This window comes from Erigeron canadensis, chromosome 8, assembly GCF_010389155.1.
Source record: "Erigeron canadensis isolate Cc75 chromosome 8, C_canadensis_v1, whole genome shotgun sequence".
In the NCBI taxonomy this organism is placed as follows: Eukaryota; Viridiplantae; Streptophyta; class Magnoliopsida; order Asterales; family Asteraceae; genus Erigeron; species Erigeron canadensis.
In genome coordinates, this window is record NC_057768.1 from 6,896,227 (window position 1) to 6,920,790 (window position 24,564).

The 24,564-nt window shown below is 32.1% G+C and overlaps 2 protein-coding genes across 2 annotated transcripts; both read left to right on the forward strand.

Annotated features, from left to right (window-relative positions):
- The first annotated feature begins 1,359 nt into the window (after positions 1 to 1,359).
- LOC122579505 (G-type lectin S-receptor-like serine/threonine-protein kinase CES101) lies at positions 1,360 to 6,744 on the forward strand. Its single transcript, XM_043751685.1, has 7 exons — positions 1,360 to 2,506; positions 4,339 to 4,446; positions 4,531 to 4,730; positions 4,826 to 5,036; positions 5,150 to 5,387; positions 5,945 to 6,095; positions 6,171 to 6,744. The coding sequence occupies exons 1-7, from the start codon at positions 1,360 to 1,362 to the stop codon at positions 6,477 to 6,479; spliced, it is 2,364 nt and encodes a 787-aa protein (XP_043607620.1). The 3' UTR covers positions 6,480 to 6,744.
- A 15,704-nt stretch (positions 6,745 to 22,448) lies between these two features.
- LOC122580284 (GATA transcription factor 19-like) lies at positions 22,449 to 23,784 on the forward strand. Its single transcript, XM_043752561.1, has 2 exons — positions 22,449 to 22,886; positions 23,381 to 23,784. Exons 1-2 carry the CDS (start codon positions 22,479 to 22,481, stop codon positions 23,666 to 23,668), a joined length of 696 nt encoding a protein of 231 aa, XP_043608496.1. The 5' UTR covers positions 22,449 to 22,478; the 3' UTR covers positions 23,669 to 23,784.
- Positions 23,785 to 24,564: the final 780 nt, after the last annotated feature.

The window sequence follows — 24,564 nt, forward strand, 5'->3', positions numbered from 1 at the left end:
CACTAAAATGTGCCGATGTCAAGTTTTTAATTATGATTGTATGAGTGATATCTATAACACGGAATACTATTATTGTGCTCTCTTCTTGTAACCCAAATCCAACTATTATTATCTTGCAAAGAAATCACAGCTTCACAGCGGTCGATTATTGTACTAGTTTATTTGTATGTCTATATTTGTAGCTTATCCTAACAATCTTGCAGTCCTTGGTAATGGGATCGAAACCAAACCCAATGATGTCACTGCTACGGTATCTCCAAACAGGATGATCAGCTATCTTTACTATGCGCCTAATTGACGGGTTCCACAGACATACACCTCGAGATTCTCGTTGGTACAGCCTAATTAAAAGAATTCCATTAGAGGAACTAAAAATATAGTAATTTCTCTGGCGAATGTAATGTGTACAAGTATTGATCATTTTTCAGTCGTCCACTTTCGTTGTGTATAAGCAGGACTTTATGTGGGGATTGTAACAAGTGCCGACGGATGAAGTTAGGAGACGGACCTGAATCGGAGGAGGGATTTGGGTGGCAGTAGTCTCTTGAAGATTTCAACAATCAAGTCATCGCACATATATCATGTGGACATTCGCTGCATATGTCAATAGCTAGGATGAAAATTCAGTGTAGTGAATGCCAAGATGTGTATATATATTAATACTTCTATATTAATTCTGACTAACAATTAAATAGTTGCCTATCATATGCTCAAAGGTCATTTTTTTTTTTACTTCAAATAGAATATGGCAAATATGAGTCCATTCATCCGACCGGCATGTAGGAAAAGGTATCAAGAAGTATATATTGACGAAATAACTTATTACTTATTACTACGGCGGTTATTAACTATATAAATTGGAGGATATCTTCTTCTTGTCTACGTACTAATGAGATGAGCAGGGTTTACTATGATGGGATGGGTCTACGTACAAATTACGTACTAATGACTAATGCAATGACCCTCGCCCGATATAATCAAGGCATATATATGGCCCAATACAACACACGTACTTATCAATTTTGTTTTTTAAAAACGTGGCGATAATAGGTCCAAGCAATGTTTTAAACCGGACCGGACCGAACCAGAAAACTCCCGGGGACCGGCTGACTAGTCTTTTGTGATATGGAAATCCACTGCAACAGTGCAACCTAAGTATGAATACAATTTGTAACCATGGAATTATTCAAACTTTGTTTGACAATTCAAAATGGTGTATGTTGGCCTGTTTGACTAAATTTCTAAACACCATGGCACAAAACACTATTTAACATATGGGATTATCAAAAAATTAATATCCAATTCAAATAGTAGCTAAATGATACAGTAGTAGTAAAATTTGTTTGAATGGATGCGAAAATGATTACTTTGGTCATCTTCACAATTTTAATTATCAATTATACTTTTGTTGCAACAAGTGTTTCGACAATCAAACTAGGTGACCAACTCAACCTCACTTCTCAGCTTGTTTCCCCTGGTAACAACTTTACCTTAGGATTCTTCAAAAACTACACTTATTTAGGAATCTGGTACACCAATGATGAAGAACCCCATGTTTGGGTAGCCAACCCATCTACACCGATCACCTCAAGCTCTAGCGTCCTCATGATTGATCCGAGCACTGGGAATTTGATCATTTCATCTGGAGGATCAACCCTTGTAAATATTTCAAATAATCAACGACCGGGTATAGGTCCTAATCTGACCGCGACTCTCGAGGACACTGGTAATTTTCTGCTCAAGAGTAGTGAAACTGATGATGATAAGAACCAGATTATCTACTGGGAGAGTTTTGATTATCCGACTAATGTACTTTTACCAGGCATGAAACTTGGGTCAAACCTTAAAACCGGCCAGACTTGGAACTTAACTTCTTCGCTCACTGATGAAATCCTTGATCCAGGTGCTTTTACTTTGAGCTGGGAACCCAATCAGAGATTAGTGATTCGACGACGGGGGCAGCCATATTGGACTAGTGGAGATTTGATCAATAATCAAACGTTTGAGTTCATGGCTGTGAACAGCCCATTTAGTCGGTACCAGTACAACCTCAGTTATACATACAACAATGAACAACGATACTTTAGTTTTGAAAGCATCAACGGTGTTAAACCCTTTTGGTATTTGGATCCACGTGGGTATATCCTAGACGGTGACACCAACCAGTTTTGGACTCCGGAATTTTGTTATGGGTTTGACGGTAATGGATGTGTGGCGGATTCTAACTTGTCTCAGTGTAGGAGCCAAGATGATAAATTTAGTCTACTAAATGGGGATTTTGCTCCAGGCATGACTACGAGTTCATATGATGACAATTCAACCATTAACTTTAGTGATTGCATGATGCGATGCTGGAATGATTGTGGTTGTTTGGGGTTTACAACACATAGCACTGAAACTGGATGCATTACTTGGGCCGGAACCAAACCAATCAGTAACTTTTCAGTTGATGTTCAAGGGACATCTGTGCCAAAATATGTGCTTATTTCTCCAACTGAGCGTAAAGGTAAATATGTGCTTATCGCTCTAATCTTGATTAATGTCGAATTACTTTATTGGATGGTTTGAATGTTAAATAAGATGAACTTTCTAATTCTAATCATTGAAAATAAATTCAACTTTTAATCTTGGGCACTTGGCCATCTAAACTAATAGTCGACCTTTCTAAATTAAAAGTCAATCTTTCTAAATATCACCATGGACTTTACATACACATTTATTGCATATGTTACCGTTTTTTATGAAAGGTCTGGATACTGTAAAACAAGTATTAAAATAAAACAAATAAGACAAGATCTTAACTCTTAGATCATGGTTAAATTGATGCATGAAGATTCACGAAGCAATTGATGCACGATGTTTTCCATGATACACGGTGATTTTCAGTGAAAAAAACTATTGTTTTATTTCTTTTACTATAATACTTTTTTTATTTTACCAAAAACTTTTTTATGAAAGTTATAAGAAAATAAAACACGGCATTACAAATCTAATGGCATTACAAACATTAATTGCATAAATCTTTATAAATTTCATGGAGATTTAGCAAATGTCAAACTATATATAAGCGATATAAGTATTACATAAACGAGATAATATCCCGTGTTAACATACTAGAATCCTTCAGCATATTTTCAATTTAAAATTTAATATAAGATAAGTTTATAGCGATCGTTTGTAAACAGATTATCTAAAACTGAAAAAATAAAGTAGGAAGCTTATAATAAGTGAGAGATACAATATTACTATTATAAATTAAAATAGAGGATTTATCTGCACGTCATTTTACTCAATCTCACCAACATATCATCTTTTATTACGAGATGGGTACCCGCACAATGCGGCGACGATGGCAGCAACAGGTGGTGATGGTGACAATGGTGGTAACGATGTGATTATTAATTTAAAAGTAATTGATGTAATGGTAGTATATTTATTTTATGGTTAAGATATTTATCTTTTGTAAATAATTTTATTAATAGTAATATAAAGATTTTAGGTAGAAATATTTAAATTAATGAATAAAGAAGATAGATAGTTTGGATAAATATGGTTGAAAATTATATTATATATATATATATATATATCATCGCTCATGCAAAGATTGGAGGGCCTTTTTTACCATTTAGATAGAAATGAAAGCAGCCTCTCTAATTAGGTAGAGGTAAGGTCTACCTACATCTTAACCTCCCCCATACACCGTCGAGGTATTGGGGCTCAAAACTCACAGAAGACGGCAATGAATAAGTTTCTTTATCGCCGGTAGAGCTCAGATAAAAAAGTAAAATGAACTTCTAATCCTAACCATTGAAAATAAATTTAATTTTTAATCTTGGTCATTTAAACTAATAGTCAACCTTTCTATATTAAAAGTCAATCTTTCTAAATATCACCGTGGACTTTACATACACATTTATTGCATATGATAACGTTTTTCATGAAAGTAATAAGAAAAAAAAAATACGGCATTACAAATCTAATGGCATTACAAACATTAATTGAGATAATATCCCTAGTTAACATACTAGAATCCTTTAACATATTTTCAATTTAAAATTTAATATAAAATAAATTTATAACAATTGTTGGTAAACAGATTATCTAAAAGAGATACAATATTACCATTATAAATTTAAAAAGAGAATTTATCTACACGTCATTTTACTCAATCTCACCAACATATCATCTTTTATTACGAGATAGGTACATGCATGCGCAATGCGTACACATCATTGTTTTGTTTTTTACTCGGTCAATGATGGGGTATTATTCTAGTTAGTAGCGGATATAGCATTAATATCTAACAGTGGTGCACACTATATATATATATAGGATTAGGAAACACGAAAAACTGGATTTGGGCACCCATTGTTGCTAGCATATTTATACTTGTACTCTGCGTAAGCCTATTGTGGTATCGTAAAAGGAGAAATCTTAAACAAAAAGGTATGTCACTTGTCGACATTAACTTATCATTAATATTTACGTTTTAATGCTATTTCACTTTCTAAACCGATTTGGTTGTAGTAGTGGAGAGACAAAACAGAGATGATGAGTATTTTCTTGAGCTTATGGCTTCAGAAAGCTTCAAGGGTACAAGTAATCTTGAAAGCAATGGCAGAAAAGGAAGTGACTTGTTGGTATTCAGCTTTGCTTCGATAGTTGCAGCCACAGATAACTTCTCGAGTGAAAATAAGCTTGGTGAAGGTGGTTTCGGACCTGTTTACAAGGTACTTATTATGTTCATCATATGGATCATCGTTTTACACCGTTGGTAGTGTTTCCAAATCTAACGAAATGAGATAAATGATGTTGTTGAAAAAAGGGGAAACTTAATGACGAACGAGAAATTGCAATTAAACGACTTTCAAGAACATCAGGACAAGGGCTTGTGGAATTCAAGAATGAGCTCATACTTATTGCCAAACTTCAACATACAAATCTTGTTCGGGTTCTAGGTTGTTGCATTCGTGGAGAGGAAAAGATGTTAATTTATGAGTATATGCCCAACAAGAGTTTAGATTTCTTTCTCTTTGGTAAGGGAACTTATTAAACTATATACTCCGTATATGTTTATGATGATTTGTGTATAGTAGTAAAAATTTGCATGTCTTCTCTATGTGAGTTGCTTGCTAAAATGATTAAGCAGATGATACCAGAAAGGGGCTACTAGACTGGCCAAGACGATGGTACATCATCGAAGGAATTGCCCAAGGCTTGATTTACCTACATAAATACTCTAGAATGCGAGTTATTCATAGAGATCTTAAGGCCAGTAATGTTTTGTTAGACGAAAACATGAAGCCCAAGATATCTGATTTTGGTTTGGCAAGAACTTTCAAGCCAAATGAGACTGAAGCAATCACCAACAGGGTGGTTGGAACATAGTAAGAACACTCTTATCAGAATTTTTGCTTTAATCTAGTTCGAGCCCCCAGTGAGAAATCTAACACTTTTTGGAATGTCCAATCAATGGAAATGGCCTTTTAGTTTAAACTTATATTTATTAATTTTCTTTTAGGCCTCAAAACTATATGATGAAATAAGTTGGAACGTTTTTGGAGAAATAGTGTATTTTTCAAACACACATGTATAGTAGAACAAGTAAGCTAACAAACGCGCTTGTAAAATCAGTATACCCGGGTTTTGGAAACTATTAGCATGCCTGTAGCGAAAACCGGGTTTCCCCAAACCCGATGAAACCCGGGGAAACCCGGTTTTCGCTACAGGCATGGCCCGTGGGTGTGTTTGTTCAACAAACTACCTTGTTGACTTATGGTTTCTACCACTTTGTTTCAAAAATACCCATTTCTCCAAAAAAAATTAAAATTCAATAAATAAGTCGGGAACCATTTTGCCCACTTTCATTTAGCTAGTTTTCTATCTCAATACGAGTAACGTCTAGTTTTTCCATTACTAACTCGAAATCAAATACCTAATGCAGTGGTTATATGTCTCCCGAGTATGCTATGGAAGGCACTTTCTCAGAGAAGTCAGACGTGTTTAGCTTTGGAGTCTTAGTATTGGAAATTGTGAGCGGAAGAAGAAATACTAGTTTCTCTCATCTTGACAAGACAATCAATCTAATCGGATATGTAAGTCGAATTTAATAAAAAAAAAAAAATTCAACCAATGTATTAGAACTACTAAGGAGTTTCATGTGGTTTTAGGCATGGGAGCTTTGGCAACAAGGGGATGCACTGGAATTAGAGGACACAACGTTAGCCGAAACCTGTGTTGTGCACCAACTATTGAGGAGTGTTCATGTTGCACTCCTGTGTCTACAAGAAAATGCATCAGACAGACCAGTGATGTCAGAAGTGATATCTATGCTAAGTAATGACACAATGTTGTTACCGACTCCAAGTCGGCCAGCATTCCTCTTTGGCGCAACCGTATCACAGTCAACATCGGCAGATAAGAAGTTAGAGAACTACTCTATAAACAAAATAACCATTACAGAAATGAAGGCTCGATAATAGGCACCAGGGGCGGATTTAAAGTGTAAGAAGGTAGGTCCTAGGACCTACCTAAGTTTCGAAAAATTTTAGAGGTTATGTAATAATTTTTTCGAGGACCTGCGTATAAAGTTGGTCAGGACCTACCTTACATCTTATTCTTGTATGTGGAGATAATGTTATTTTCATATGTTGCTTATGTTGTCGGAAATTAGAAGAAGACGAGGTTTTAGGAGAGAGATACTTTTGGAAGTTTGGTCAAATGTCTGCTAATTATAAAATAAAAGTTATCTTGTTGTATGATATTATAATTCATAAAGTCACATAGGTCGATGACATTTTACATCTTGCCTTTTTAATTTTAGCTAGAGAAAAAATATGTCACTAACAATTTTTTATTGACAATTTTCGTTTTTACCATCAGATATTATCATGTTTATGAAAAATTATATTAATATCATGTTTATTGTAACTGATTTTAATAATGTGTTTTATTTTTACTAATAAAATTATAAATTTTATTGTTAATATATGCTACTTTAAATAAAATAAAAAAGTAGTTTAAGCAAATAAAATAATAAAAAATTAAGGTGCTTTACATCATTTTGCATCCGTAATCGGCTTTGCATCAAATTCATGCTACTATATTAGCATTATGATCGGCTAGGTTGCTCCGGGCCATTATTTTTTCTCGATTTCAACTAAGTCATCACTCAAAGTCTAGGACCTAGGTAAGTGAAATTCCTGAATTCTCCACTTATAATAGCATACATATATAATGATATATCATCAAGAATTTGTTATACTGATATCATCTATATATATAATTGTAAAAACTGTAGTGGCAGAATATTTTATTTTCTCCTGTTGTATATGTGAAAGCCGATGATGGTCAAATTTGTTATATACATGTAATTAATGGTCATTTATTAGTTTGATTGTTCTGTATCATGGCCTGGCTTGTTTCGTTTAGGTTATAAATCAAATAGGAGCCCATATATGGTTTATGACTAACCATGTGTCACACCCCGACTAAGGCGGAAAACTCAGGATGCGACGCATAGTACACACGTCATAGATATTACGTAGAGTAGCTACATGAATACTTAATTAACACACATTTCATAGAATTCAAAACATAAATATCCAACATAAGATCAAGATTTAAATAAAAACATAGATAAAACTCCCACGTAGGGGATTAACACTTAGGCATAATGTCATAATCTAAACATATAGCAAACATAACAAAACATAAGATATGCAGCTCCAAAACCCTAGTCTGGTCTGCTACAGGTCACCATGCTATGCTCCTTAGCCACCTCTAATGCGGTTCACATGTTCACCTGAAAGGATACTCAAAAGCGTCAACACAATGGTTGGTGAGTTCGTAGGTTTTGTAAACAAGTATCAAGTATGGTGCCAGGTCGAAATATCATCAAGATCCACACAGCAATATGGCTATCAACTTACTTATGATAGCAAGAATCAAGTATCTCTATGCCACCAGCACTTACGGTATACCAGACCTAAGGTGCAAGTATCAAGTATCTGGTGTCTCCAACTCCACCATAAGTATCAAGTATCAAGCATCTCAAACTCCAACATAAGTATCAAGTATCAAGTGTCAAGTATCAAGTATCACAGTGCACATCATACAGTATAGTCAAATAGCCATAAATGATGATAGACACAAAGGCACGAGTATCCTTCCACCCCAAAACATATTAAAAAAGGGGCTACGAAACTCACCTGACTGCTAGCAACAAGATCAAACTACAAACGATATCAGAAAGCAAGTAACTGGTACGCAGTCAATCTGTTACAAGTTATCACAATTAAGTATTCATTCAATATAGGTAAACGTGTTCATAACGTGTCACCAAGTGTTGACCTAGTTGTCCAAAAGCGTACTAGTTTGACTTTGACCAGATTTTACGAGTTTGACTAAGTTGACCAAATTGATTAAAGTTGACCAAAGTTGACTAAACCGACCAAAGTTGACTAAATCAAGGTAGTAATCGAAATCTGAGGTCTCGATTGAAATTCGAGGTCTTAAATTGATCTTGAGGTCTTAAATTGAATTTGGGGTCTTACTTCACCAAAAGACAAAACTGAAATTAAGAGACTAGATTTAAGAGACTAGTCAATCTGGGGTCTCATTTAGAAATACGAGGTCACAAATGGAATACGAGGTCACATTTGAAATACGAGGTCGCAAATGGAAATATGAGGTCACATTTGAAATACGAGGTCGCAAACTGGAAATACGAGGTCGCAAATCAACGGGGTCGTAAACTGGGCTGTTCTTCCCCAAAATTCATTCTAGAAAACCCTAATCGTTTATTTCGATCTGAAAGGTGTTTTTAACATCAGATTGTACTTTTAGACTCCCTAATATGATGGGAAAACAATCCTAAAGTCGGAAACTCAAAAAACGGATTTAAACTCGAAAACCCATTTGAACAAAGTTTATAAAAAGTATACAAAATTCTTATATCTCAAGATTTTGTTAACGAAATCACATGAAACTTTGACAAAAGTTGTAATATATATTTTTAAACGTTTTGGACGTAAAAAGTTCGATACTTGGCGTGTGTGATGCGTGTATTATAAGAAAAATCGAAAATACCAAAAAGAAGAGCATTAAGTGGGTTTTGATTTTATACCTTGAATATGTAAAATATGAGTTTGTAAAGATGTTTAGAACGTAAAAACACTGTTGTTAAGGCTAAATCTAAACAAAATAAGGTTGGATTTTCATAAACTTGATGTAAAATGAGGTAGAAATTTGGGGTAGCAAAAAGGGAGGTAGTAAGGGTTTGTGTGTGTTTTTCTTGGAGGCTAAGTTGATGGAATGGGGGTTTTGAGGAGAATAAAGAGTATTTATATGTAGGGTAAAATAGAGGTGCTTCCTTGCTAACACAAAAATACGATGCCAGATACGTGATTGAAATGTCAGACATGAATACTAGGCCAAATCAAAAAAATGCGAGGCTGATACAGAAATACGAGGTCGTATCACAAATACGATGTCGATACCAAAAAAATACAAGGTCGATACACGAATACGAGGTCGTTTTACAATTACGATGCCGACTAAATTTACGGGGTCGTATTCTCGTATTTAAAATTTTAAATTTGACTCAGAATTTTTCATGGTCGACTCACGGGTGTTACACCATGTAAAAAACTCGTAAAAAATATGAAATGTCTATGTAATGAACTATCTATAATCTATAATATCTTTTTTTCAGAAAGGTGAATTTTGCATGAAACTTAGTTTTGCGATTCGACAACGAGATATACGCTATCTTAACCAGGTCCTTTAGAAAGCTCTCTCGAAGTAAAAATGTTTATTTCAAATACCCAATGGGAGAAAACCCCCTATAAATCCGCCCGAAAGCACAACGACTTATAGGGGTAAACCTGCCCCCTCAGCCTTAAACCTGGTTGTATTCAAGTCAAACCCTTATAAAAGAACTACCTATATCTCAAAGTTTGCTGAATAGAGATTCGAACCAAGGACCTATAAGGCACTAAGAGAATTCTAAACCACTACACCAACTCATCGTTGATTATAATCTATAATATCTAATAAAAAAACACAAAGTTACTTTTATAAGTGTTAAAAAATTGTATAATTTTTTCACCTACATCCCTTAAAATATTTTCGCATACACTACTCACTTAACATTAATTACATTTATCTTTTAAAATATCTTCATTTAACCATTTACATCAATTACTTTACATTAACTATCTATACCACTCGACGCTCTCTCCATTACCACATTGTCGTCGTCACGACCACCGTCGCATTGCACGGGTACCGTGCTATAATTATAATAATAATAATAATAATAATAATAATAATAATAATAATAATAATAATAATAATAAAGTTTTTTCCATTCTGGATTAGAATATGTCAAAAGGGAGACCGTCCAAAGCCTACTTGATGTTAACTAGGTGTTTACTCGCGTGTTGCTGCGTATTCATTTTTTTAAGCATAATATCATATTTACACCTATCGTATCTGGTATTCATTTTTTCAATTTAAGAGCAATACCATAACTACACCTATCGTAAAAAACAAACATAAATTTATATTTTTTAAAAAGAGATTAACATACCACAACCACACTATCATAATTAGGATATAGTTTTACTCCATTTTGTAAAGCAAAATAATATAAAAGAAACTTAGAAAATTGAAAAATCTAAATGAACTATTTCAATAAACTGTAAAAGCCCAATATGCTACTCAAACCCAATAGTTTTCCCAACAAAATTCATTTTATTAAATAAAGAAAAAATATGTAATAATTTTATTTATCACCCCTTAAAATATTTTCACATCTAATATATTACCCCCTTAACATTAATGATTAATTTACACAATTAATTATTTCTCTTTTAAAATATCTCAATAAACCTTTTACATCATTTATTTACACCACTCGTCGTCGCCTCCACTACCAACAGTCGCCCCACCACTACATAATTGTTGTCATGACCACCGTCCCATTACGTTAAAGAACCTAACTCGACCCGACCAAAATACAAGATTTTTTTAAGAAACATGCCGCATGTTTTTATGCATACGCCGCTTTTTTTATCAGACTTGAAACATGCGCCGTATGTATAAAAACATGCGACACATTTTTTGCTCAGAATGCTCGTAGACTTTTCAATCTTCCAAAAATAAGCCGCACATGCCTAGTATGTGTTGCATATGAGCATTTAACAACAAAAACACTCATTTTGACATTTCATATAACTCGCAAACTTTCTCCAATCATTTTTAAACCTTAAACTAATTTGTTAAACTTCAAAATGAGTTAAAGACATGATATCACCTATTTTACACATAATTATTTTACGCGATATCATTTCTTTTATGCTTGATTTATGTTATTTTTATAGACTTTATACTTAATATTTGTTTTTATTGGATGATAAGTCTATGAGATGATTTATGACAAGATTGGAGCTAAAAAGATTAATAATGTGATATATATTGATTTATGTGTTACATAAAATCTGGACCAAAAATGCTACATGTGATTTGTTTTGGTTGAAGAAGTTGGCTGCTCAAAGTTAAGGGAAATAAACGTGGGCTAAGTCCAAGCTATTAATTATATGGCTACAGCCTACAAGTCAAGAGGTGTATTGGGTTTGGCTAGACAATGCAAGAAGAAATAAGCCCATAAATATAGAGTGGCCGAGAGAAAGGGTTGGAAGTCGGTTCACCAACAAGTCAATAACAAGTATAAATATGATTGCATATCATTATTCGATGGGGGGAGCCGCCAGAAGGAAGAGAGCCAAAAGGCTCTTGGCCTTTGTTTTGTACGTGAGGTAGCAGCCACAAAAGACATAAATAATCAAAGGCTTTTGCCTTTGGTTTGACGTGAGAATTGCAGTAGTACATAAACTCTACTCACTTTGGTTTTGCTTCTCTTTTCTTTATTATTACTAGAGACCATTACAATAAATCATTAGTAATTTGATATTGTGTTGGATTATTCTTTTTCACAATGATTAATTATTATACGTTTGTTAAGTATATTATTAGTCCATTTATGGGCTAAATTTTGTCGTCTACTAGATGACGTGAAATAATTATGTGTGATGGTTGTGATGTTTTAGTTGGTACACTTAATGTTTTGTCGTGATTTTGATGAATTAATTTCTTGTCATTTTTTATTATTATTGTTGGTGATATATGTGTGCTTCGTTGGTGGTACCAGTTGTATGCATATGTGATTTTAATTGTTTGTCTATGAACAATTAGCACTAGTTCATGGTATGATAGTGAACAATATAATAGTAATAGGAATTAATCTGTCAAGTTGGATTAGCGGTTGTTGGTATCACGTTATCCCACATTAGGCAAAGCTATTGTTTAAATAACCAAACAAACTAACTAATTAGGAAAACTATAAACGGAAAGGGTGGTACTCACGGCTATAGTGGAACTTTTTGGTAAGGGGTTTTAGGTAGAGGATACGGACTTGCTAGCGGTTGGTGGTACCACGTGAACTTGTCTAGTGATTTGCTTGAAGCCCGGTTATTGTATCAACTATTTTAAATGCAACCTGAACTATTATGGATCTAATTCGAAGTAGATGATGTTTTTAATCTTTCTGGTTGATACAAAAACTCTTTCAGATTAATTCTTCGGAATTACTAACTTGCTCAATTTAATAACTGTTCTCAAAACCCACTCATCTTCTAGAATTACTTAAAACTCACTTTGTTCCTGAATAAATAGTCCCTGTGTTCGATCCTGACTTACCATTTTTCTATACTATACACGAACGGGTCCACTGCCCGAGAGTGTGCTTTAGTTGATTAATTGGTATATCTTGTTTATAAATTTAAGACTCGATTTTGCACATCAAGACACAAGACTCAACATTCCTAAAGCTTTTATTTGATTATGTGTACAATTTACAATGAAACGTGTCGTTTACTAGCCTTTACCTACCTTGACAAAATACATCATTTATACCATGACACCATACAAATCATTTCAATTCAAGACTCCATGACTCAAATGTTTAACTTTTCAACAAGTTCATCAAAAGGACACAATTTATACAAAAAGCAAAAAGTTTAAACAATACAATATCAAATGATTACTAACGCATTACATGGATCAATTAAGCAAATGATTACGTTCACAACAATACAATATCAAATGCCCCTGCTTCGGTTATATCAAATGCCCCTGCTTAGGCTAAGCCCCTACTTAGGCTCTAATCATAAAATGCCTTACTTAGGCTCAACACCAAATCGATTACCACACACGAAATCCACCATCATAAGGTAATCGACCTGATGCATATATAAAAGTATTGAAGAATACTCACCTTCTTCGCGATAAACAAAATAATAAATCAAGATGACCGCAAAAACACAATATAAAGCTTTCAACCTAACAATAAATCACAAAGGCATATAAGATCATCAATCATATACTAGGCCACCTACCCATAAGCTAGCACTAACATTTCAATACCCAACTCATCTTTTAATATCTCACGTTGTTCTTGCATTCTTGGGTTGATTCACAAAACATAAATCTCCTATATCATTATCATATGGCCGAACTCACTTTCATTACAAAATCACCATTTTTGTATTTGACAAGGCTCACTTCAAACAAGCATAAATCGGTAACCATTCAATCTTTTAACATGATTCTGGTGGCTAGTTAAAGAAAACATATATGGCTACATTTTGTCTTCAGTGACCAACACATGATTTAACCCTTACAAGTGTATTTTACTAGTTTCAAAAACAGGTACAAAATCAATTCTTACTAAAAAATCAGAGTGACCACACTGACTTCAAAATTATTTTTACCTGATTCTAGTGGCCACTCAAAGAAGACACATAAACTTACATTTTATTTTTAATAATGAACAAATGATTTATCTGTTACATAGGAGTTTTACATGTTGCAAAGTCAAGAACATAGTCAGATTATATATATTTAATGGTATATTTTATATTTTTATGACTCTCACAAGTCGAGTCACGATACGAGTCACGGGTTATAAATTAAGACTAAAAGGAGTGGGCAAATCTTTGCCCGTTCCTCACCTAAGTCGGTCAAAGTCGCCGTGAACACCACCCCCCTCGCCGACTTCTCCTTCCAGCGAAAGTCGCCGACACCTACAAGTCGCTTCTATTTGCTTTGACTTTTGCGTGGATCAAGAAAATGACAAGGATTTATTATTATTTTTTTCTCTTCCCCCTCTATATACATACAACACCTACCTACCCCACATGCCACATGGTGCAAGTTCCTCCACTCTCTAAAATTCACCCATTTCCACCTTTTTAAAGGGGCAATTCTTATTACACCATATGACACATGGCGTAAGTCGCCGCTCCCTTCTTTCTTCCCACTCCTCTTAGTCTAAGAAAATGAGTTGTGTCACGAGTCATGAGTTGACAACCATGATCACTATCACTCATCAAAATCATTATTTTCTTATCTTGATTATGAAATCACTAGCAACACCATTAAATACACTATTATTCACACTCAATAACAATAAGACCAACAACAATGGAAATAGGAAATTTGGTAGCAATCATGCATGGTCTCTATTTGGACAAGACTCTAGGGCTCAAATGACAATTACCCATTGCAATCAAACTTCCCCAAATCAATTTAGTTTTAAGAACCCTAATTTAATTAAACCAATATAACTCATTTAAAAAAGAAACCACCAAATTTTATTAATATATGAACCCAAATTATAATTAACAAGGTGCACGAAAAATCACACCTAAAGTAGATGTCAATAATGATAAAGATTGATAATCTCTAACTTTTCTTCCTTCTTCTTTGAAATTTCGGTTCACACACCTTTCCAAACCCTCACTTTAAAATACTTGAATAATAAAAGTTTATTATTTTTCGTTTGAAGAATTTCTTGAATTAATGGAATGAAGAACACAATTTTTCTTAGAAGAAATTTGAAGAAATGGAGGTGAAGGTTGTTAGAAGTTTGAAGTTAGAATAAAGAGCAATGGAAATATGATTAGTATAATAAAAACATGGCTGACATCTCCTATGGATGCTACATCCCTTTTTCATTTTTGGTGGGTAACATTTAAAATGCCTTTTTTCCATTAAAATTCTAACAAAATTCATCCCGTATCTCAAAAGTAAATAGTAGGAAATTATTGTAATGTTAAAATTATAATAACGATTTATTTCATTTGCTTTAAAATTTTAGAATATTATTATGCGGGTATCTTGTTAGTATAGAGTATAGTTAAACTAAATCATCTATAATCTATACTCCCTATATAAACAAACTACTCCTCCCAAATTAAACACTCTACCTTTAAAATCCCTATTTTACCCTTTTAATTTATACTACCACCAAACCCTTTATTCTTAAATCTATATCTATACTATATTAATAAACAAACTAACCTTAATTTTTAACACATTTCTAACTCACACACTAAATTTATCCCATATATTCTTAAAATATTTTACACACATATTTTTCCAAACTATCTATCTCATTTATTAATTAATTTAAATATTTTCACCTAATATCTCTATTATATTTTTAATAAAGTTATTTACAAAATATACATCTCTTAACCATAAAATAACTACATCACCATTTACATCTATTACTTTAAGATTAATAATCACATCGTTAACACCACCGCCACTAGCACCGCCCGTTTCCGTCACGCCGCATTGCGCGGGTACCCATCTCGTATAACTAAAAGAGGGTTGGGGTACACTTGGCACCCTTAATCCCCCTCCTTTAACCTAATACCCCCTCCTCATTAATCCTTTATTTTTTTAATATTTATTTAATAAAAAATAACCAACCTTTAATAAAAAAAATCTTTATTATTATTTTTATTATCTATCTATCTACTTTTTTGTTTCTCTTTTTTATTTAACTAACGTTGAAAAACAGGGTAAACTTGCATCAATATTTATGTGGAGTTAATTTTCATATTTTTTTCTTTAGCTTTCGTATTAATTAAGTTGTGATATTGGTCATACACTTTTTGTTTATCTTTTTAATTAACTAAAGTTGGGGGGAAAAAAGGTAAACTGAAATCAATATTTATATGGTGTTAATTTTCATATGTTTCTTCTTTAGCTTTTGTATTCATTAAATTGTGATATTGGTCATCATACACTTTTGTTTCACAGTTATTATTAGGTTTATATATCTTGAGACTACTCGTTCAATGGACGGGCCTGAGACTACTCGTTCAATGGACGGGCCTGAGACTACTCGTTCAATGGACGGGCCTGAGTAGTAGTGTATATATATACAACAAATGGACAACACATTTTACAGAAAAATCAAATCCGTGTTGACCCGTATCGTGTTTTGTTTTTGTTTTGTGTCGATGTACGAGTTAGAGACGAATATTCTTTTGGGTAAAATACACTCAGTATATATAGACTAGAGAGTTACATATGGGGATGTATTAAACACATATCATTGTTTAATACTATCATCATTATGCATATTAGTTTTAGTTTATTAAAATAAAGCAATTCAAGGAATCTATATATCGTTTTGCATCCCATTGATTACTCGAGATTAGAAAAATAGTATAAAAAAGTTTTCATTTGTGCATTTTTGTTTCTTTTATTCTAATTTGAACCCGCTACTTATATACTCACAAGTCTATAATATAACACCATAAATGTCATGTAATCTTAATACTTAGTCATGAGTAAATTTAATATGGGGATATATCTTATATAATGTTAACATCGAATCACGCAATACTGGAACAGAGATTTATTTTTGTGTTACAATTGTTATTATTTGTGGTACATTTTGTATTTTTATATTTATTTATTATTATCTACCAATATATATATATAACAAGGTGATAAATTCATTCCTAAACAAACAAGAACCTTTGGATGGATTTCATATTTGATTTAGAGCCATTAGATCAAATTTAATTATTTTATCTTTCTTAAATGACAATATTAATACTTATACTTTTATGATTATACAAAAAATACCCCTTTAAATTTAATTTACACTTTTTGATTTTCCATCACAAATTTACACTTTTTACCCAATAATTTAATCAAGAAATCAAAAATAATAGTTAATATATATATATATACCCCTTTAAATTTAATTTACACTTTTTGGTTTTCCATCACAAATTTACACTTTTTACCTAATAATTTTAATCAAAAAATCAAAAATAGTAGCTAATATAATAATTTTAATCAAAAAATCAAAAATAATAGCTAATATCTATATATCTAATAGAATAATTGTTAATATTATTTTTTTAGTATATTATTATATTATATATAATTAATGACATTTTAAATTTTTATAATATCATAAGTTGACAAATTTTAACCAGGTAAGAATTAAACCACTAGAAAACATGAAGTTACATAGTCGATTAGATCCCTCTTTACAGTGACCAGATACTTTTGTAACAAACCTTAGTCATTGTTTCTCATATATATTTATGTGTTATTTAACCACACTTTTGAAAAAGGGATACATCATCTATCAGAAGTCTCGCTAAGTAAAATTTTTATTTTTTTTGGATAACTTCTATTCATCCAGATATGTCTGCATTGTCACTGCACTTGTGTTTTAACGTTTTGCTCGAATAATTTAGTTATACACTAAAATTTCTAAGCAATTTAATTGTCAATATATATATTTCAATAAAATAATAGTCAGCATATTTTAATTAAAATATTTGAGATATGTTTCATTTAAAATATATAGACCAACTTTCTATAAAAATAGTAAGCTACTCCCTCCGTCCCATCAAAAGTGTCCACTTTTGAATTTTTAAAGTCTTTGTTTCGCAACTTTGACCTTAAATATTTTTATTTATAATGTATAATATTTGATGAAAGTTATATGAGTTGATAGAGGTTTCGATATGTTTTCATTGAGTATAACTTATCAAATATTATATAATGCAATAAAAAATATTTGTAGTCAAAGATACAAAAGAAAGACTTTGACAAAATAAAAGTGGACACTTTTAATGGATGAAGGGAGTATATTTTAAACCATGAAAATGTGAAATTGAATATTAATAATGTTGTAACACCCTATATCTACAATATTATATTATACATACATATATATATATATATATATATATATAATGTCTGGTTTAGTTAAATTATCAACGACAGTGTTTAGAAGGCCGAGTTTAGCTTAGGTGAGTGACAACTTTAAGAACATCAACTTTTAACATTGATCTGCAATTTTGGAGCATGTGGTGACAGGGAAGTTGCATTCTATTAAACAAAATAAAATAAATTATCGAAATTAATGATATATAATTTAGCTTGTAAATATGCGTGACTATTGTGATTAATATTATAAAAGAATTTGAAAAAAATATAATGTTTTTATATACAACTATATCATCAATATACTGTACATTCACCCAAAAAAAAAAAAAAACAATTTTCCAACCTGTTTTTTTTTCCTATTCTATTAAAAATCAAAACAACTTAAAAATTTTGCTCTACCAATAGAGAGGTTTATCTCAAGACTATTGTTTCCAACCAAGTGATATATTTTTAAAGAAGAGACTTATGACAACAAAGTCAACGTTTGTATGTATTCTTTATTTATTAATATTTTATAGGAACAAAATTACAAATATACCCTTAAAAAAGTTTACATTGTACAAAAATTGGAGTCGGACTCCATCCATGGTTATATTTCATAAATTTTGCAAAGTTATTATACAATAAAATCTAAACTCAATACTAATGCGTTGTCTATCATGGATTCTAACTTGGCAATTCAAAATATTTAGGATATATTATTTTTCTTTATTTCGATTGATAAAGATTACAATTTCATTTTTTTTGTGGAAGGGGTAAGGGAGGAGGGGGAGGGGGGGTCGAACTCGGAAAATGAAATGTAATGGATCTACTGGAAGACAATTGTCAAGTTAAAAAGTGGGTGGTTTAGGTTTTGGTATTCTAGATACTCTTAATTTAGCATTGATATGTACAAATTGATATATGACTTATGGTTCAAAATCTGAATTATGTTAGGTTTAAAATCATCAATGTGATTCATGGTTCTGAGACTCTGCGTTCCTGTATGAAACAAATGGTAATAATATCTGGGCAAATATATGTTTCAAATTCTCTGAGGCACACTCGATTGCTAGCCCCCTTAAGATGTTATTAAAAAACAGTTGGAAGTGAAAATAAGACAAGATTCACCAAATCGGAGTGGGACTCCATCCAAGGTTATATTTCAAAAATTTTGTAAAGTTATTATAGAATAAAATCTAAACTCAATATTAATGCGTTGTCTATGATATATTCTAACTCGGTAATTCAAAGTATTTAGGATATATTATTTTTTTTCTCTTTCGATTGATAAAGATCACAATTTCATTTTTTTGTGTGGAAGGGGTAAGGGATGGGGGGGGGGGGGGTTGAACTCGAAAAAGGTAATGGATCTACTAGAAGGCAATTGTCAGGTAAAGAAGTGGGTGGTTTAGGTTTTGGTGGTCTGGACACTCTCAATTTAGCATTGATATGTACAAATGAATATGACATGTGGTTTAAAATTCTGAATTACGTGAGGTTTAAAATCATCAATGTGATTCAATGTTCTGAGTCTGCGTTTCCGTGTAAACAAATGGTAATAATATATGGAAAAATATATGTTCCTCATTCTCTGAGACACACCCGATTGCTAGCCCCCTTATGATGTTATTAAAGAACAGTTGGGAGTGAAAATAAAACAAGATTTTGGAATGTTCATTGGCTTGATGGTGGCAATCTTGCAACTCGGTTTAGAAGGTTGTATGCCTTGGCACCATCTAAAGAATGTGTCATGTGTGATATTTTTTATGATTTGAAATGAAAATTCGAATGACATTGAGATATTTGTGATGACATGGATAAGCAATAACTTTTGGCATTGAATAATTTATTTAATCAGTAAAACTTAATGAGCAACACAATAAGTGTTTGTGAAATTATCAAGGTAAAAAAAAACAAATGTTAATAAAGTGAAATTGAATATTTTAATTTGTTAACTATTAATTAAGAAAATAGTATTTTAGTATATATATAGGTATAAAAATATATTTACCCACGTATTATGCGGGACAATAATCTAGTTATTATATTATATTAAAAATACATAAATGAAAGAAAAATGAGAAAAGTGATTAATAGATGTATGGTCTGGGAGGATACGGAGACTGATTGCGTCGTGATCGGAGAGCACAAGATCCCTCCTCTGTCACTTGCCCCTTTTTTGACCATTAACCATCCTTTGACTCAACAACTTTGCACATTCTAATAATAAATACTCCGTAGTTACGCGATTTTATGATCTATAATAATGACTTCAAGAGAAAATGCACCACCTAGTATCTTCATTTGGAAATGATTAATCCTCCTAACAAATTAGCCTAAAAATCCTTTTAACTATTGGATTATGACATGTGGAATAATTAGAGGGCAAGATTAGAAAAGAGATTTAATGAATACCACATGTCACCTTCTTAAAGTGTTAGGAGGATTTTTAAGCTATTTTGTTAGAAGAATTAGTCATTTTCCTTGCTAAATATATATTGGACATAAATTTATCTACGCTACTCTGTTTATGTACAATGTTAACCATTTTCTTAAAAGTAATGATGTTACATCGAATACATTAAAGCGGCTAAATTGGTTGAAAAGAATTTTAACTAGCAAAATCATCATTTTTCTATATAATTAAGAGTGGATATATTTTTTTTTATATAATATTTTTAGTTTTTTGTTACATAAAATTTTAAATAAAGTGTCTTCTTTTTCATTTAAATTGTTATATTTATGTTGTCATGATGATATTAATCATCAATTATAATCTTAATCATCAATCATAATCCTAATTATAAATATTTAAATTTTTTTATTTTTTCTATATGAGTATAAAAACGTTTACATACATTATACTATGTTTTCTTATTAATTCAATAATATTTATTTCTTTTTCAAATGAGATTGTTTATTATATTATATTTATTTTTTGAAAAGTTACATATATATATATATATCATAAAAAATATTTTTATGATTTATAAATACTTATGTTTCATTAGTTATGTTTTAGCATATTTGACGTGCCTCATATATTTATACAGTATAATTTTATTGTTTGCACAATCGTAATCTAACAGTTTTTTATATTATAAATTATGAAAAGTAATGTAACTATTAGCTATTTTATTTTTTTATTTATGTTTTCAGATAATCCCGCACAACATGTGGGTTTAATCTAGTGCTTATATAAAATGAGAAGGTTTTTGCTTATCTATACTTATATTATAAGGCAAATTCACTTTTGATTTTCAACATTAAACTTAAAATTTCAAAATAGATTTTAAGTTTCAACAATGTGTGTCTAATGTATGATGTATCATACATCATAGCCACATTACATCAATAACTTACACTACTCACTGGCGCCACCACCACCACCACCAATCTCCGTCAACACCACCGCCGCTACTGCCGCTCGCCGCCACCGCCACCCGTCACCGCTGCCACCGCCACCTCCATCACCGTCACAACGCATAGGTACCGTTCTCGTTAACTTATTATGCACCATCTCAAGTTATTTATACTCGACCTTTTACTCCTTTTAAGGAACCAACAGCTAATAGTTGAATCAAATAAAAGCTGACTTGCTAATAATTAATCATATCACGAGAAAAAACTTCATTGTTACGAACTTCCAAATTGACCACCCATACACACATGCATAAGTTATATATATATATATACTGTATCTACTAGTGTGAAGATATGTAAATAACTGTCGAGCTCGAAAGTCATGTCAAATGAGAAAAAAGAAAGAAGTTTGTTTTTGTTGGGCTTTTGTTACCATGCATAGTTAACTAGTTTAATGACTGATGAAAAAAAAAAAATTGCTTGGAATCAAATATATAGCATGAGAAATAAACACAACTGGCCATTTACATTATGCTTGGTGTGTTTTACAAGTTATAAACGAAAATAAAACAATACGATTGTAAGTTTGTAACATTTGTATTCACAACGACCTTACCCTTGGCCGGGTCACTTTCTTTTTCCTCGTTCTCTGTCTCACTCACCTACCCCCACTCGTGTATATACATATATAAATGTCTAATCCTCTGCTACCAAGGCATCCCTCAATTACTTAGGCAAAGTACCATATTTAGATCTCCCTCTATCTACTTTTGTATGTATACATTTGCATTGGGCCCCTACACAACTGTTTGAATCTCTCTCTATATATAGTACATGCATATATACATTTTATAGTAGTAGTACAACTTGTAAGTAACAGTAGCCTTTGACGACAACTTCAATTCTTGACTCTTATTTCATCTTCTTATATATAACACAACAAAAACTATCATATAACACACATTCACAAAACACATACACATAGATTAATTAATTTATAAGGTAAGTAAATAACCATGCATAAATGTTCATGTGGTTATTATCATCAATCTTCCAACTCATTTTCTATGCTATTTACTATGCCTTATGATCCACAACAACACATTTGTCCTTGTGATAATAATTCTAATTCATCTTTTCCAAATGTTGATTGCACGCTTTCTTTAGCTACTCCATCAACTCGTTTGATCACCTCTTCTGATTACTATGACTCAGCAGAATCGCGACCATCTTCGCGATTCTGCTGGGATTTTTTAAACTCTGATAACCACCACTCAGCTACTCCTCCTCCTCCCCCACCTTCCTACAAAGCTATTAGTAACCGTGGTGGTGCAACCACCGTTGACTCGCTTCTTGTCCGGAGGTGTGCTAGTTGTGACACCACTTCTACTCCACTTTGGAGAAACGGTCCTCGTGGCCCCAAGGTAATAAAAAAAAAGTTGATAAAATACAAGACTTTACAAAGTTGAATTAAAAAATGTTTATATACTTTACAACTTTTAGGTGTTATTAACGAACAACAATCTTTTTCAACATTAATAAAAAGAATTTAATATTTGTTTTCTTTTCTAATGAATAGTTCAAAAAATAACTTTACATAAGAAATACATTAGCAAAATTGACTTGTCCATAACAAATATTTTATTATTAAATTATATATATCATACATGATAAATAAACGACCTTTGACTATAGTACATGTACAATAGTCGTTGTTGTGTAATTTATTATCGTGTGTATACATATAATTTGTTGTACAAATTATATGGTGTGATATCAATTATCAAAAGTCATCGTGTCTACATGAAGAGCTTTATTTTTTTTACAAAATAAAGGAATACAAAGGATAGTAATATTGTTAAAACATTGCATGTAACATGTGTTTAATTAATGATTAATTCCAACTCAAAACGTGCAGTCCCTATGCAATGCTTGCGGGATTCGATTCAAGAAGGAAGAGAGAAGAGCCGCGACGACGGCGTTGGTGGCCGGTAGTGGTGGAGATGGCGGGACGACTACTGATTGCAACACATGGATGAACTCATTGGGGAATCACAAACTGCCGTCATGTTATAACTCACCGGCGGCAGCAGTGGGTGGCGAGTTTAGGTTTGTTGATGACGTGGACGACAGAGATTCTAGCTTCTTGTCGTGGCGTCTCAATGTGACTGACAGACCAGGGCTTGTGCATGATTTCACACCTTAATTATTATTAAAATATTATTTAGTGGGTCCATTTCGAGATCCACAATGATGACATGGATTTTGTTAACTTTCAGCTAGAGTAAAATTGAATTAATCTGATTACCATTATTATTATTATTATGGCAGTATTTAATTAGCTTTGCTTGTTTTTAAAATGACTTTTGTCAGTTAAAATAATTATCATGTTACCTGCGCGTTGCAGCGGATACCATTAAATTGGTGCAAATGAAAGAAAGAAAGAGAGATATGAGAGAAAGAGAAAGTTGTGTGTGTGAATAACTATAATTTTACAAATGAAAAGGGAAGAGTTCTTTTGTGAAAGATAGTTTAAACATTTCTCTCATGTAATTTTAAACATGGAGCTATTCTTTTTATTATTATGTAATATAGATATATGAATAGGAATATATATCGATGGATGGACTACTTTTTCTATAATCTAATCTAAGACTGAATTGAATATCTTTTACTTTTCTTTATTCTTTCTGCTCCTCTCTATTATTAAAATTATGTAGTTTCAATATCAGATTTTTACATATTTTGTAATCGTTAGTTAAGTTGTTCAATTCTGTTAGAATAGAAGTATTGATCTGATGTATTGAGTTTAAAATGACCTCCAGCAACTAGTCGACGTACCACTAAGGCACTAATATAACAATAATAAACATTAATTTGTTTTTGACACAATAATTGTTCTGATTTTTGAAAGTCGAAATTGTGGTTTGTATTTTGCAGATATGGTTCTAAATTCTAACAATCTAACATTATTATATCGATATTCTGATCATATATTTGTGGCTATGATAAGTTGATAACTACTTTTGGAGAAAAAAACAGAAACTTGTCGCAACAAAATGATGTTTGATGCTCCATAGCGTAAAAGTTAGCTAAATATGA

What these genes read in the sequence shown, in the direction of transcription:
- LOC122579505 (XM_043751685.1), top strand. Translation starts at nt 1,360, where the DNA reads ATGATTACTTTGGTCATCTTCACAATTTTAATTATCAATTATACTTTT. An exon ending in TTTAGATTTCTTTCTCTTTG is followed by an intron (nt 5,037 to 5,149) that starts GTAAGGGAACTT and finishes ATGATTAAGCAG; the next exon opens with ATGATACCAGAAAGGGGCTA. An exon ending in AACAGGGTGGTTGGAACATA is followed by an intron (nt 5,388 to 5,944) that starts GTAAGAACACTC and finishes TACCTAATGCAG; the next exon opens with TGGTTATATGTCTCCCGAGT.
- LOC122580284 (XM_043752561.1), top strand. Translation starts at nt 22,479, where the DNA reads ATGCATAAATGTTCATGTGGTTATTATCATCAATCTTCCAACTCATTT. An exon ending in ACGGTCCTCGTGGCCCCAAG is followed by an intron (nt 22,887 to 23,380) that starts GTAATAAAAAAA and finishes CAAAACGTGCAG; the next exon opens with TCCCTATGCAATGCTTGCGG.